This window comes from Octodon degus, unplaced genomic scaffold, assembly GCF_000260255.1.
Source record: "Octodon degus isolate 3935 unplaced genomic scaffold, OctDeg1.0 scaffold00016, whole genome shotgun sequence".
Taxonomy (NCBI): Eukaryota; Metazoa; Chordata; class Mammalia; order Rodentia; family Octodontidae; genus Octodon; species Octodon degus.
In genome coordinates, this window is record NW_004524592.1 from 6,084,625 (window position 1) to 6,100,375 (window position 15,751).

Below are 15,751 nucleotides of genomic sequence, written 5' to 3' on the forward strand. Positions count from 1 at the left end.
TTTTTTTTTTTTTCTGACACTTGGTTTGTCATTCTTATTAACTGATCACTGGCACTTGTTTTGCTAAAATTTTTGCTTTTCATTACATCTTCCAACTTCTCACTTTGATGTAGACAATGCCATGTTCCTACTGAGAGGTCCCCTTACGGACCCTTTGGCATCAGAATAAATGTAATCCCCAAAACTTTTTTATTCTCCTGCCTCAGAGTACCTGTCTATTTTATCTTAGATCATTGTCCTGGATCCAGTCCCACTTCCAAGCTTACCTTTTATTATTTACCTAGAAAAACAGTCTCCCTAAATTGAGCTATTCACTGTCTTCTTTTTTTTTTTTTTTTTTTTTTTTCAGAACCGGGGATTGAACTCAGGCCCTTGCTCTTGCCAGGGAAGTGCTTATTCCACTGAGCCATCTCCCTGGCCCCTCATTGTCTTCTTAAAAATGCAATTTTCTCACCCTTGTAGATGATCTTCTATTTGTGTATAATATCCTTTCTTCCTTATTTAACTTGTCAAGATCTCAGCTATCCTGTAAGTGTAGCTCACAATGCAAAAATCTCCCTTAAAAACTTTAATGATCCACCCAGATGAAAGAGGTGTGTGTTCATGCAGATAGATGTTCATGCAGCCATGTGTACATACACCGGCAAATATGAACTTTCTGTTCTTCAACTTAAAAGCCATTTTATTTGTACAATCTCCCATGCATCAGAATGTTATACTTAATAGTATCCATTTTCAAATTCATTTTATTATTGCTCCTCACTAAGTTACAAGGTTTTTGAAGGCAGAGCCTATATCTTACATAACTTTGTAACTATTGTATGGCTGCATAGTAGGTGGCAAATATAAATATTGGTTACTGATTGGTTAAAATAAAAGAGAAAATTAATCAGGAATAAACTGACTTCAAGTTTTATTTTATTTGCAGTTTCTCAAAAAGTATCTGGTTTCAGATAGGCACTATATCTGTCTGTATTTGTATTGCAGGAAGTATACAGTGATCTTCCTGCCAGTGGATCACAGTCCTTTACAGATCTGTGATTGACACATCAGTGCCGCCAAGATCCTGTGGCTTCAAACACTACCAGCATTATATGCAGTGCCACATCCCTCTCAGACGGAACAGCTGCAGGGGTCTCAGTGACTGTGGCCGGTGTTCACAAAGATTACCAGAGGGACAGAAGCCCAACATGACCTAACACAGTGACAATGTCCTCTCAGGCACATTGGTATTTCTTACCAAGACATCATTTCCTTTGACAAGAAATTGGACATTGAATGGGCCAGAGATGGCAAAAGCCTTCGCAATCTTCCGGGTGGCATCCTTCACCTGGAGCAAAAGGACAGTAAAAAAGTGCAAAAGAACAAAGCTTAGACAAAAACACAACATACAAAAGATACAGCCCCTTTCAATTTAGATTTCATTATTTTGTCTTTATAAGGAGCTACATCTGTATTAATAATAAAAGCAATAATAGGAAAATTGTTAGGCTTCTATTAACAAAATAACACATACTAGGTAGTCATAACAGAATAAGAGAAGAAAAATGAATAATTTATGGCATTATCTGTCTGCCAAATATCCCTCTCTGCTGCAATTATATGCCCTGCTCTTACACTGAGAGCTAAATGAAATCTTTTCGGGTGCTTTAGCACCAGAAACAACAGCCCAAATTCTGTATCAATCTAATGACCTACCTGCTGAGAGGTGCAGGCCCTGAAATTACACGGTGCTGCAAAGAGACCAGGGAGAGCTCTTTTATGTGGCTTTTCTGTTGCCCTAAGCCTTACAAGGGTAGATATTATGGTCAGAAGGAAATGGTGTTTGCCTGCGGGAAGGCTCTGCGTGTCTGCGTGTCACATACAGGAATCCTTGCATCCAAGCAAAGCCAGAAGGTCCCTGTGCCAAGAGGAGGCCCTGATTTCAGAAGCAAGAGCTCTTCTCTCATTACAGATATAGGAGAGGGTCAGTGATTTAATTGGGCATGAAAGGAAGTCTTCTTACAATGTATCACATTGAGCTCTTCAGAATTTGGGAAAAGTTGAGTTTCTAAGTTATTTATTCTGACGTTAAGACCCAGGGACTCTTTTGTTGTACTGCTCTTTTACAAAGCACCCTGTTACCTCCACATCCTAGGACAAAGGCCCTCAGAATTTGGCCATTTAGACAGACAAGCCTGCATAGATTGTGACACCCCTGAAGGCTAGTGGGTTACCCTCAAGAGTTCCCTAAATGATAAGCTATACAGGTGCACCTAGCCAAGAGTGGGAATACTGAGCCAATAATCTATCCTGGGAAGTTCTTTAAAGGAGTGGCTCTCCATGAGGGGTAAAAAGAGACATATGAGAAAGTGCTACTTGAGGCAAGGGTAAAGACTTAAAGTATGGCTTCTAGAAGGTTCCCCCACATGACTGCTGTACACTTGCTTCACTCGCTGTGTTACTTGATATGCTGCATATCTGCAAGGGGTCCTCTAACCTGAGAGTCACCTGCAGCAACAATTCTCTCAATGTGATCCCCAGACCCAAAGAAAGAGCATCTCTTTAGCCACTTGAAAAAAAAATGCAATTTTATGGGGCTCCCCCACCCGAGATCTACAAGAGCAGAAACCCAGCAGAGAAGCCAGGAAACCTGCATTAGTCGTGCACGCTAAAGTTTGAGAACTAGTGCATTGTGTAACAGCCAAACAGGCTTTGGAGGGCTGGGAAATAAACTATCTTTAAAATACTCAGCTGGTTAAGGGCAAGAACGTTCCCCTCATAATTAAGTTGTACAGGGAGCATGTCTTATTTTGCTCATTGTTTAAAAACATCTATAGGAATTTTTTTCTTAAGCTGTTCCCCCCTCCACTTTCTTTATAAATGATGACCTTTTCAATGGCTCCTTGGCTGATGGTTTGCGTGGGCAGCATCAGAGTGGCATCTCCCGAGTGGACACCTGCATCTTCCACATGCTCAGAGATGGCGTGGGAGATGACCTGCCAAGAGAAGGTTGGAGAAAGAGCTGTTATGCACCTCCCACAAGGAAGCTACTCCCTCATACAGCCCTTTGATTCTAAGAGACACCCCAAGCACTGACCAGCGCCTTAAATAAGCTCCTGATGGCAACAGAAGAGAAAGCCTCACAAAGGTTATCCAGGGTTCCACACTGACAAGCAGTCTCCAGAGACGGCTAGCTGTAGTTAAGAGCTTGCCTCCCTCTTCCTAATGGTTAGCAGGGGTATGAATAACAGGCAAAGAAGAAAATTAAACCAATACATACCAACCCTTAAAAAGAAGACATGAAATTTGAGGATTTGTAAAGCACTGGGGATATCTTTTAAATATAAGAAAAGAGACCTGCTTAGGCAGATACAGGGAACAGGGTTAGGTCCCTGGCATGCTGTGCCAGCCCTGCCCCCGGGGCATGCTGAGACGGCAATTGAGACTGGGCATGGTGGCATGCCCCTATAAACCCAGGGCTTGGGAGGCTGAAAACAGGAGGATCACTAAGAGTCCAATCTGTGTAGTAAGACCCTGTAGTCCCTGTACTAAAATACATTAAAAGAGAGAGAGAGAGAAAGAAAAAGATAAAGATAAAGAAAAGAGGGCAGGAGAGGTGACTAGCTAGCTAGGCAAATGGGATAACTTAGGTGGACTAGACGATGAATTGAGGATCCTAGAAAGAGACTTTGAAATTGAAGACTGAGGGAGGAGGGAGACAAGAAAAAATATTTGTGCCCTTTTTTCACACATAAGGAAATGAAAGCACTGTAAGAACAAATAAGTGGGCCAGGGAGATGGCTCAGTGGAATAAGCGCTTCCCTGGCAAGTGCAAGGGCCTGAGTTCAATCCCCAGTTCCACCAAAAAAGGAAAAAAAAAAAAAAAAAGAACAAATAAGCAAGTTTATATGACTGGTATGTGCCTGGGTTAGAATTCTGAACCTACATTATCTTTTTAACCTCTACTTATAATGTATGTTGAGAGATAATGAAGCAGAAAGTAAGAGAAAATAATTGAGTGACTGCAAAAGATTTGTATAAGTTACAAAGATTCACTTAGCAGTTCACAGATACCTAAATCAGAGTAACACTGATTCTCTATCCTTCTTGAGTAATGTGTAATTCTGTCATCTGGGCAAAGTGCTTTATGTGCTTACCCTTGGTTTCTGGTGAGAAGGAAACAAGGGTAGTGCCTGTCTCATAGATTAGGATAAAAGAGAATGCATATGAGGTACTTAGCTTCATACACACATTAATAATTCAATTGTGTGTGTGTGTGTGTGTCTGTGTGTGTACACTCTACAAAGGACAGGCAATTGTCCCACTACACACATTAATAGTTCAATTGTGTGTGTGTGTGTGTGTGTGTGTGTGCGTGTGTGCACTCTACAAAGGAGAGGCAATTGTCCCAGTGAGTTCTAATACTACTATGATATGCCAGAAGTACTATACCCATTTCTGAGCATGGCAATTTAATAACTGAGTGAGGAGACTGGAATGTTTCCGAAGGAGAGCACCTGAGATGATGTGGAATGGCTGGCGTAGGAGAAAAGCTGAGGCAGACTCAAATCCCAGCAGCCTGAAGCCACATCAGGCCGACAGACCAGCCCTCTTCTGCCAGCACAGTATCTGGACAAGTACAGATGTCTCTAGAACAGCCCTATGCTCTGCACTTCCAAAGATGTACAATCACATTTCTCTTGTTTTTTATCTCAGAAGTACAATATTTAAAATGCTTGAAAGGATGAAAGATTAAACTTCTGTCCTTAAAGTCAGGAGGTCTGCGATGAGTTCCAGAAAAACAAATCTTAGCTCAAAATTTAAAATACCTGAGATCTCACCCCACCAAAATAAAACAAATTCTTAAACTTACAATATTTTGTACTCTATATCAACACAGCAAAGTGGTTTATAAAAATCAAATGAACACTGTCTAGAGATGATGTAAAGAAAACTGCTGTCCTTAGAGTTGAGAAGCTGCACTAATAACTGCCTCAAATCAAGATTCTATAATTCTGCAGTAAGATCTCACCTTATGATTGAAAATAAAATAAGAATGCCCTACCTTAAACTGTTATCTAGCAACAAGGAAAATAGAACAGAGTGAACACATTTGGCAGCTACTACAGATGAGATCTGACGTGTTCCCCCAAATTCTCATGTCTGCTCATCAGTGCATTCATCTACCTATGAGCTCAGTAGCTACATGTGCGTAGGAGACAGGCACTGCATGAAGGCTGATCGGCATAGGGGTCGGTGGAAAGGGTACATCGTGTCCCCATCCTCCCTTCTCCCTCTGCTTCCTGGCTATTGTAAGATGAGCCCCTTTTCTCTGCCATGTCCTCTGCCACCCTATTTCTGCCTTGGAGCCCATGACAACAGGCTGAACCTGTGTGCTGCTCATTGAGTTGTGGGGGTCGGGCATTGCCATCCAGTGTGGGGGCGGAGGCTAAGACTGCCACACTTTGAAATATTTGCCAAACAAAAGATGAAGGGTGACTTTGTGTTTGTACATACAGCAAACAAAATGCCATGTACACTCTAAAACATCACTCCCTGTATTTCAAGATAAATCACAAATGCTTTATCAACACAATTAGCAAACTTGGGTAAATGTACTGCTCATAATTTCCTTTTCCCCTGAAGTTGGAGGTATTCATTGTACTAGCAATACCAGATGTGACATGGTAAGCTAATTTTATATCATTAGCCTATCTACCTGGCTGTGTTTTCTTTTCCTTTTACTAATTAAAAAAAAAAAAAAAAAAAAACAGAGGAAGGTGGGAAATCAACAAAGAAGAGAAATAGAGATTCAATTAGAAACTTCAGAAAGAAAAGGATTAGACTTTCATAATTTTCACTGAAACATAAAAGGCAAACTACAGACAAAAGAAAATATATTCAAAAAGAACGATGAGTGCAGGATGATAATTAATTTTGAGTCTCATCAAAGAAAAATTCTAACAGCAAGAAACAAGAAACAGGAAATATATCCATGACACATCAGCTGGAATGCCAGTGAATTCAAATTTTTTTTTGACTGAGGAGCTTCTTCGCTGTTGCAGAGATCTGTTCAGTAGAAATCCTGAATTCTAATTTATGAATATTCCAAGATTGTTGAGGAAAAAAAATTAATGGGAGCACAGAGACTGGAGGTGGGGATAAAGTTCTTACCCTTCCATCTTTGCCAACAGCATCCATTTCTACTTCCCGGGCTCCCTCTACAAACTTGGTCAGCACCACTGGGTGTTCCTGTCAATGAGAAAAACCAAGGAGCAGAAGCATGAGCTGAAATTACATGTGTAATGTTAAATAACTCATGGGCCACTGGTAGATCCTAAGGCATCACTTGCAGGAGGCTAAGGCTACACACAGTACATGAGCTCACTAGCCAGGGTGTTTTGTAAGTATAGGAACTCTCTGCTTACAGGCTCTTTCTGCAGCTCTCTCTGAGTGCATAGTCAACTGCACATGAGTTCTGAAATTTCAGATGCTGGCTTCTAGACCAGGTAGAGAAAAGAAAGCTGAAAAGGAAGTGGGATGCGGCTTCTTTTCTTGCTACCAAAATCATGCCTATTTCTCTAGTTTATAACTATCTATAATTATTGGTTTACATTCTTTATTTCTTCCTACCTTCACCTTTTCTGGGCACTTCAACCTTCTGGAGTCAGTTTAGGAGAATAGCTTGTAGCCTTGCCTTGATGGGGCCAAAGATGAAGCCCTGTACCTTAAGTCAGGACACCATACCCAGCTTTTAGAGTAGGACAATAGCAACGGTAAAACCAAATATTTTCTTTATGAGTCTAAAACATGCTTCCTTGCTTGGCTGTTTCAGAGCATTGGCGAGCCTTGAAGTGCTTCCTGTGTTCAGTTCCTTCGTAACAGTGCTGGGGTCACTCCACATCTTGATCACCATCTGCTTTTCCACATTAACTGAATATGTTGACTGATGACTTCCTGGGTTTAGGAGGATCCTCTATAAAGCTCCAGCAACATGGGCCATCTGCTGCTTTCTTACCAGACCCATGCCTCTGCTCCCTTTGTGTCCTTACATTTTGTCCTCAGCTTCATCGTTCAACTCTCAACCCATCCCCAAAGCCTGACTTCAGCCTCCACCCACAGGGGGCTCTGCAGCAGGAACTGCACCAGCAGGTGCCACCCTGAAGCAAGGTCAATCACTGTCTAGGACTTTGAAGGAAAATGTGATACAAAGGATCTTGGCTCCTACCTAACAAGGCTCCTATTTGAGGAAAAGTCCACAGCACAGCACAACTAGGAAGTGTTACTAATATCCCAGCAGCTATGGACAGGTGCTCCCATGGGCTAAGGGATCCAGGGATTAGGGACAGCAACAGTATCCAGCATCCTGGATACTGAGTAGCTTTATGAAAACTCTCTTAATGAGTTTCAGTCTTTCAGCACCACTACATGTTGTTGGTCTTCTTAAAATGCTTTCTTCCTTTGATATCTACAAACTACATCCTAATGTATTTTTTCTCATGTTCTTTCCTCATGGTTCCTCCCTTTTCACTCAGACCAAAAATATTCTTGTTCTTCTGTCGCAGTTGCTCTGCCCTGCATAGTCTTTCCTTCAGTGATTATTTCCCTATCAGAACTCCAATTTAAAGGGTAATCTATGTATTTCAAAACTTATGTTCATAGATTTATCTCTAGCCATGATCTGGATCCTCAATTCTAAGTCTATGCATCCCTCTGCCTTCACATCATGTTTTTCTTGGATTCTTCACAGGCAAAAGACCAAAAATTATTGTATTCTTTCTGCTACCTCTCCAGTGCTCCCTGTCTTCCCCAGTAGCCCTGCTCTCCAACCAGTTGTCCAAAGCAGGAACTCTGTAGTCAGCCTTTCTCTTCTTTGGGTCTCAGCATCCACGCATGAGCTGATTCCCTTCAGTTCACATCCTCAGTGTTTCTCTCCTCCTTTGCTGTCATTATTCATCTCCAAGCTTCTGTCATCTTGGCCAAAAGCAACAATAGCCTACTAACCTCTCACACGAGTCCAGTCTTGTTTATCATTCAGTCTTTCATTTTGTTTATTCCTACAAATTTGTAATACATAATGGCTACTTTCACCACGGGTATTTAGTACGTGTACACGACATATATAGTTTCTTTCATACTTCCTTCTCCCTCCCCACATTCCCCTTCCCTCTAGTTCCTGATCCCATTCACTCAGCACTTTGGGGGCTGAGACGGGAGGATCTCCAGGAGTTTGAGGCCACACAAACTGAGTCCAGAGTTTGAGATTCTGGACTACATAGTAAGTTCAAGGCCAGCCCATCTAAAAATAATAATAATTTTTTTCTGAAATACTGCAAATTAACGAGTATAATCAGTGCTTGTATTTGGTGTCTTAGCCATATAAAAATTGTTTATCAGTTTCTGGAAGCCTGATGCTCTTCTCACATTTACATCTTTTTATATGAACTGATTTTTCTTCCTAGGATACACACAGTGGATACACACGGTGTAAAAACTTTCACCCAGTTCACTCTGAGCCAACCATCAGACATCAATTCATAAATCCCTTCCTAATGGATGACTTTCACTCTCTGCTCCAGTGCCCTATCTTGCTACTGCAATGGTCAATGGTCACCACATTTCATTGTAACACCTGCGGTTGTGGCGAACCTTGCAAAGAAAGTTCTTTGTGAACATACCCACTAACAGGGAAAACAGTTCCATTAGATAGTGGATACTACACATGAATAAGCATACAGATAGAAGAATGATGATGGATAGAGGCTGTTTTTATTCTAAGCACATTGAACCGAGTATTCCAAACTCTGCTGTAGTTTGATGGGGAGACTTGAACCAAGAAATACTCAATCAGAATATCTCTAGTCTGAAACTTTAATTTTTGCTGAGTTCTGTCCATATATTCTACCAGAATATATAATACATAATGCATTATATATATATATATATATATATATATATATATATATATATATATCAGAAGTCCTATGAGGTTCAGAGTCCTGGACAAAAAAAGGAAAAAGGAGGGGAAACCTCCCTCGATAGCACATCTGGCACCAGCTAGGTAGTTGCTGGTCTCTCACAAAAGGTACAGGGCAGGATCCCTGGCAAGGAATAACATAGAAGAGAAGACAGTTCGTATCTCATTCCAGGGCACATTGATGAAAACCGGCCCACTGACGGTATTTTCTTCTCTGTTATCTGATTTTCATACCAGCGTGAATTCTAAGCCTGCTCGGCTTCTTTTCCCATTCTCACCCTTCGTACCTTTATCCATTCTCTTCTTTACCCAAGCATCCTGCAGGAGCAACTGTCACACAGCTTCCTGCATGATGGCATAACCCGTGTTCTCTGTTTCTCTTTGAAATGCTGCTGGTTTCCCTCTTCAGCTCCCCCAAAATTCCATTTGACTACTGAGTTAGTCTTTTCTTGTAATCCCAACTAGTTTTTGCAAGCTTTTAAAAGGAAAACATTGCTTTCATCCTCTACCGAGCAAGGTCTGAAGATCAATAATCCCGCTATGTGGATCTTAAATGGATCACACCAAGGTAGTGCAAAAAGGAAAGTAAAAGCTAGAGGCAGTAAGGGTGGTAAAGGAGTCGCTATAAAATTAAAAACATTTTTATAAAGTCACAGATGAAACATGCCAAAATGAGAGAAAACTCAGTAAATGAGTGAGGAAGTTCACTAGTCAAGTTGCGGGACTGATGAAGGCAAAGTCCCCGGATAGGAAAATTGAAAATTAGAAAGGCTTGCGCAGGTTAGGGATGAAACGATTGCTTAGCACTTGAGGGTGGAAGTCGAGGACTTCTTTGACCAGTGTCTCAGGCTGAGGTACAGGATGCGCATCCCACCTTTAGCAAGAATGCTTGCCCTTCTAGACCCTCACAGCCTAAAAATGCATAGGTCTGTCTTGACCAAACATGCACCATACTCATTTTCCACTAGCTTTTAGAATCTAGTTAAAATTTAAAGCTTGTGAGTTTACTCATCTCGCAGAGACTCATAGGTAGAAGGAAAAAAACTAGAAAACCATCCTAACAGTGCATGCAAAGGAAAGCAGTGCACAGAGTAAGCCAGCAGTTAATGAAAGAGGTCGAGGTCCACAGCAGGAAATGGGATCCTACCTGGGAGACTCTGGTAGCCTCCTCCAGGAACTTTTTCATCTCATCCTCAGAGAATACCACGTTCATGGCAGACCCACTGGGAAGAGAGTTGGGGAAAGCAGGTTAGTATCTGTTACCACCGCAAAAGGAAAGCACACTAACTGTGACTGACTCTCAGAATAGCTCCAGGAACTCTCTAGTTCAAGTCTATCCTCAGTGGAAAGGAATCTTCTCATTCAATCACCAAGATGATCGATGAAGGTAAACTGTCACCAGAACTAGGGAAGGGTCCCCAACGATACCTGCTTGCTCTAGGGATTGTATTTTCCTGAAGGTGGCTCTTTTGGATTTATTGTTAAAGTGCCTTGCTAGTTCCAAGTAATTCATAAACTTTAACTGGATTCATCCCAGAGCCTAATTTCTCTAACCACGTTTCTTCCAAGTTCATACCAACAACTATTCTTAACTCACTGGTACATAATCAAAGCAGGTCATTCTACTGCCTTCATTATAAAAGAATCAATTATTTTTAGTAACATTTGCAAATACAATGTACTGTAGCTGATTGAAACTTATTCAGCTGTGTCATTCCTTCTAAATACTTCAGAAATAATGCTATCTGAAATCAATTTGCTCTGAATTTTGACATTTCCAAAATGAGGTGGGAGGGAAAGAATATAGAAGCAATAAAAGGAAGGCAAAATAAGGAAGAATAATTACTTTCCCCTTTCTTTTAAAAGTAATCTTTACTTTTCCTACTCTATTATAAATCTCTGCATACAGAACTTTAATTGCTTCACTATTTATGAGAAGAAGGCTAGAACTATAATACCACAATTCAGAGTACAAAAGGTGGTACAAAGATATGGGTTGCAAAATGGGAAAGGAATTACAATAGTCAAAGCCATTTGTTCCAATCCTTTCTTTAAATGTCTATGTGTTGTTTAAATTAATTTACATTAATACCTCAAAGAAGTAGTAGTAGTAGTAGCATATTGTGGTTTACACAAAATGTAATTTCAGTAAAAATGGAAAGTTTTCCACCTCCTTTGAAATTTTTCATTATTTTAAAGGATCCCATCTCAAACTCCATTTATGCCTTCAAATTGTGCACAGCAAATTGTATTTCTCTTATCATCCTCTATTCAATGATGTGGTTCCTTATGTGTGGTAACATCTGAAGGAAGCAATGATAATTCACAACTTCTCCTTTGATGGTATAACCTAGTTTTAAGGTTTAATATAAAAGAGCCGTGCTTCCCATGTTCCTGGCCATTATAATTCATCTATTAAAATCTCTGATCTCAAAAGGCGCTATCAGAAGGTGCTGATAGTTCAAGAGATATCAGAAAACAGATGCTGTTAAGGGACATTCTAATTTGTTTACTTATCTTGGTTTTTTTTTTGTACCCTCCTTGAGGTTGCCAAGGAGACGCCTTCAGCTGTGCTGCTAGATGTAGTTCTGTCCTCTGTTCCTATTGCAATGCCCAAAGGAAAAGCACTAAGCCATGGTCTTCAAACTGGCTGTGATGGTTTGGAGGTTGTGGATGGGTTTACAAATTACTCCACATCAAAGCCTAAATCTATTAGCATACAGCATGCATTTCTGAATTCCCAATTTCTGAATCATTGTCTCAGAAAACAATATATTACCTCAATACATAGGAAGGTCTCAACAAGCAGGGGTAGCCCACAGACTTCGCAAATTCCAGTGCTTCATTCTAATTAGTAGAAACAACAACAAAAAAATGTGTGAGTGGTTTGAAATATGCAATGAATATGCAGACCGGGATCTTTAGATCAAGGGATAACCTAAGTCTCTTTATTCTTTCTCTCAAAAGACTCCATTAAAATGTAAATTGGACATTGAGTAACATAAAATTCCTAGTTTCTAATTCTAAATATCAAATCTGGCTCAAAAATAGTTTGAACTTCTTTTCATTGTCTGAATCTTAATGAGCTTAGTGTTATCTATTTATAATCAGCATTTAAGGGCAATCACAGAAGTGCAGCCACTGTACGGCATCTTCACTCAGCCCAGTAGCCACTCTATCTGCCCTCGAGTTAACATCTGCAGTAGTTAACATTCAGGTTGTAGCTCTTCAATGGGTAACAGTAAAAGGGCACTTGCTTCTCTACGTACCAAAGTATTAACAGCTTTCCACGGAGCCTGAGCCACCTTCAGCTCATCCAAGACAGCTGAGAAAATGGACCGGTCCTCAGCCCTGTCGATCTGCAGTGGGCTGGTACCCATGATCTTGACACCGTTCTTGTACAGAGGGACTGCCAGGTTGTTTGGAATCTGTCCTCCGACAGATATGATGCAGCCGTTGCATGCCTGGAAAAGATATCCACAGTGTCAGCCCCTGCAGCTACGCCCTCGGGATGGGCAACGATGCAAAGATGCCCACTATTCTTCTACAGAAAATGTTCACCCTGCTTGTGCAATTTTCATCACTCTTATCAAGGAATGCTGCGAACTTACATCACAAAGAGATAAGTGAGATTAGTTTCTGATAATTATAGGCTAAAATCTATGCAAGACTTCCACAAAACTCCTGGCAATATCACTTGAGACATCTGCAGCTTAAAAGCTCAAGTGAGCGAAACGGCACCATGCATGATCAGCACTTCCTGGACCATTCTTGTCCTTCTAAGTGGCTACTGATTTCTCCTTCCAACCCTCATCAGTCCTGCACCCCATATGAGCCCAATACTTTCTATTCAAATGAGGCATTTCACAAGACTGCTTCACCAAGTTAATCCGTGAAAGGTTTCCCAGGGTAAACACTGCCTCAAGAATGAAGCATAAATTCTTTATCTTCTGTTAATTTAAGCCTCTCCAATCTTATCTATCATCTCTTCCCTCAGCCCCAAAGAGATAGCTCTATGCTTGTTGCCTGCCACCTACATGCATTCTCACTAGCAAACTGTGCCACCAGAACTTCTTGGGCTGCTGTTTCCTTCCTTCTCTCTTCTTGTTTTACCCAGCCTTGAACCACCACTAAGCCACAGTCTTCACTCCTGCTTTGACCATCTGAGCCACCAGCTGCTCTCCCTTGCTGTCCCCACAGCATTTGTCCCCAATACCCAGGAACTCATTTAAGTGCTTATTTCTTTCCCACCTGTTTCATAAGCAGTGCACGGAAGCTTGATTTGCATAAGATTTCTTTATTTAAAACCAAATCTTCTATTAACAGGTGAAACTTCAAGATAAAAAGAATTATCCCACCAAATCTTCAAGCTCCCTAAAACTGGAGGCGTCAAATATCGTGTGGGGGTTAGCTTTCCAATGAGAAGTACCCCCCTTCTTCAACCTCACGTATACCACTGTGTACACCCCAGAAACTGAGTGTTCCTGCTTGTAATATTAGCATAATAATACTTTCCATGGCACATAATTGCTGTGTAGATGAAATAAGATAGTAAATATTAAAAATGTAATAAACACTGTGAGCTTATAAATAAGACATGATTATTGCTGTCAAAAATACTATATCTAATAGTCCATTAAGCCTGGCATAATTTGTGTTTGCCCTAATGACCCACTGATGAGTATCAGTAGCGTTTCCAAAGTGATAAATAATGTGCCAGATATATTTTGTCATTACTTCAGATTGTCCTGAAATAGTCTTAGAAGGTATGAAGCTAATTTTTCCCTGATGAAAGCAATTACAGCACCACCTAAACAAATATCCTGAAACTGACTGCCTATAGGCATTATAAATAAACAGTACTTAAAAAAAGTATATCATTCTGCATATTATAAGTATGCTTTAGCTCCTTTACTCATCATTTTAAAATGTGTGTGAGTGTATATGTGTGTACACACATATATATGCAAATTCCTTAAATAGAACCATTCTCTTTAAATAATATTTTCTTATCATTTTTTATTTATTAGCAGTGTTGCCAATATTGCAGGGTTTTAAAAACAAATACAAATACATGTATACAGAAAATTCTCCAATGAAAGATTTCAAAATAATTTTAGAAAATTAAGGGAGAAGAAAAGTTGGAGTCACAGATTTAAGAGTTTTACTTTGAATTCTAAGCCTCTTTAATAGACATTAATATTTTTCCAAGTAGTTCTTTTAAATTGAACTGTATCTTCTAGGAAAATAATAACTTTCCAGATGAGCATAATAGATGCAGCCTTTTATCGAGGTGACTACTATGGCTTCTGGACTATGCTTTGATCTTCACAGTATACTTTTGTGGTGGCTTCTATAAACCCAATTCACAACTACAAAAACTTAGGTGGGCTGACTTGCCCACACCCTTTACCTAGCAAATAAAGAGCTCAAATCTGGGGTGGAACTAAAATCTCTAGAATTCAATCCTACAGTTCATAAAACAGCTGCAGTTAAGTAATAAACAGTCACATATGGTCATACACAATCATATCTGTTCAATAATCATGTATGGCCCAATAATACACCAAACATCCAAAAGTAAAGCTAACTTTACTTTTATAACTATTTATATCAATAGTTAATAGTGGAAAATAAGAAATGTGCTATTCACTTACAAAACATTCTTTTGGGAAAGTGATAAATAAAAGAACTTTTAATTCTCCTCAATGTTCTCCAGATATATCGGTCAACACTAGGAAGATAAATAATGCCAGTCGGAATAACATAGAGGGAGACTGCAATGGGGTAGTACAGATTTTGCTCAGACAGCAAAATGGATTTGGTATGAGAACATACTTGCTAGATCAAGCTAGTGTTGGAAAGTTACATGGAAGAATGCAATCTAAAAGTATACTGTATTTTTTCTATGCCAGGGTCTGAAGCATGGCAGGCATATAATTAACCACTGAGCTATATATTTTTGCTTCTGTACCATTTTTTTCACCTTAGTTGCCTGTGATTTAAGCCTAATGTCATTAAGATAAAGTCGTACAAGAATATTTCTGAAACAATAAACTGCAGCCACAAAAGGAGTTTTGAACACTAAGGAATTAAAAGAATAGTCTTCAATATCTCAGCAGACTAAAGCACCTGCTTAGACAGGTGCAGGGACTGGGGTTCAATCCCCCATATGCCATGCCATGTTGGCCCTGTCCCTAGAACACACGGAGATAGCAACTGAGTCTGGGTGTGGTGGTATGTGCCTGTAATCCCAGGCCTTGAGAGGCTGAAAACAGGCAGATCACTATGAGTCCGATCTATGTAGTGAGACCCTGTAGATAGTGTGCTAAATACATTTTTTTAAATAAATGAATATACTTCAAACTTATTTTGAGATCATCATAATTTCTTCTAGGCACTAATCATTTTGGTTAGCTCTGATTAAGTGGTGTATTTTATTCAACATGTGATGTGAGAAAATTTATCTCACTAATATATATTACATTTGCTTCATTAAGAATGGTCCTGATTTTTGCAATTGCATGGTCTCCAATTTATAAAATTTCATCATTTGCACATTTGCCAATGAGAAGCACCTTGCTGATATTATAGCAATTTGATTTGTAGTACTATGTGTTTAAATTCCAGCTAGAACCTTAGGGTTATATTTAATTATAATTAAAACAAATGGTTCAAAACATGAACACCAGTTCTACTTAGAGTCATGTTTTCCCTAGTAAGTTTTCTTCTCAGTAATTAATATCTGAAATTAATACATCCATTTACCCCTTATTATAGATGTAGAAATAT

At 39.8% G+C, this 15,751-nt stretch overlaps 1 protein-coding gene across 1 annotated transcript in view; it reads right to left on the minus strand.

Annotated features, from left to right (window-relative positions):
* Cps1 (carbamoyl-phosphate synthase 1) overlaps window positions 1-15,751 on the minus strand; it is a 105,825-nt gene that overhangs the window by 22,093 nt on the left and 67,981 nt on the right. Inside the window, exons 19-24 of the mRNA XM_023710045.1 lie at window positions 12,229-12,423; window positions 11,739-11,806; window positions 10,107-10,182; window positions 6,157-6,234; window positions 2,871-2,978; window positions 1,241-1,330 (exon numbers count right to left, since the gene is read on the minus strand). Of these exons, the coding sequence (XP_023565813.1) occupies window positions 1,241-1,330; window positions 2,871-2,978; window positions 6,157-6,234; window positions 10,107-10,182; window positions 11,739-11,806; window positions 12,229-12,423 (615 nt within the window). The remainder of the gene's footprint in view (window positions 1-1,240; window positions 1,331-2,870; window positions 2,979-6,156; window positions 6,235-10,106; window positions 10,183-11,738; window positions 11,807-12,228; window positions 12,424-15,751) is intronic.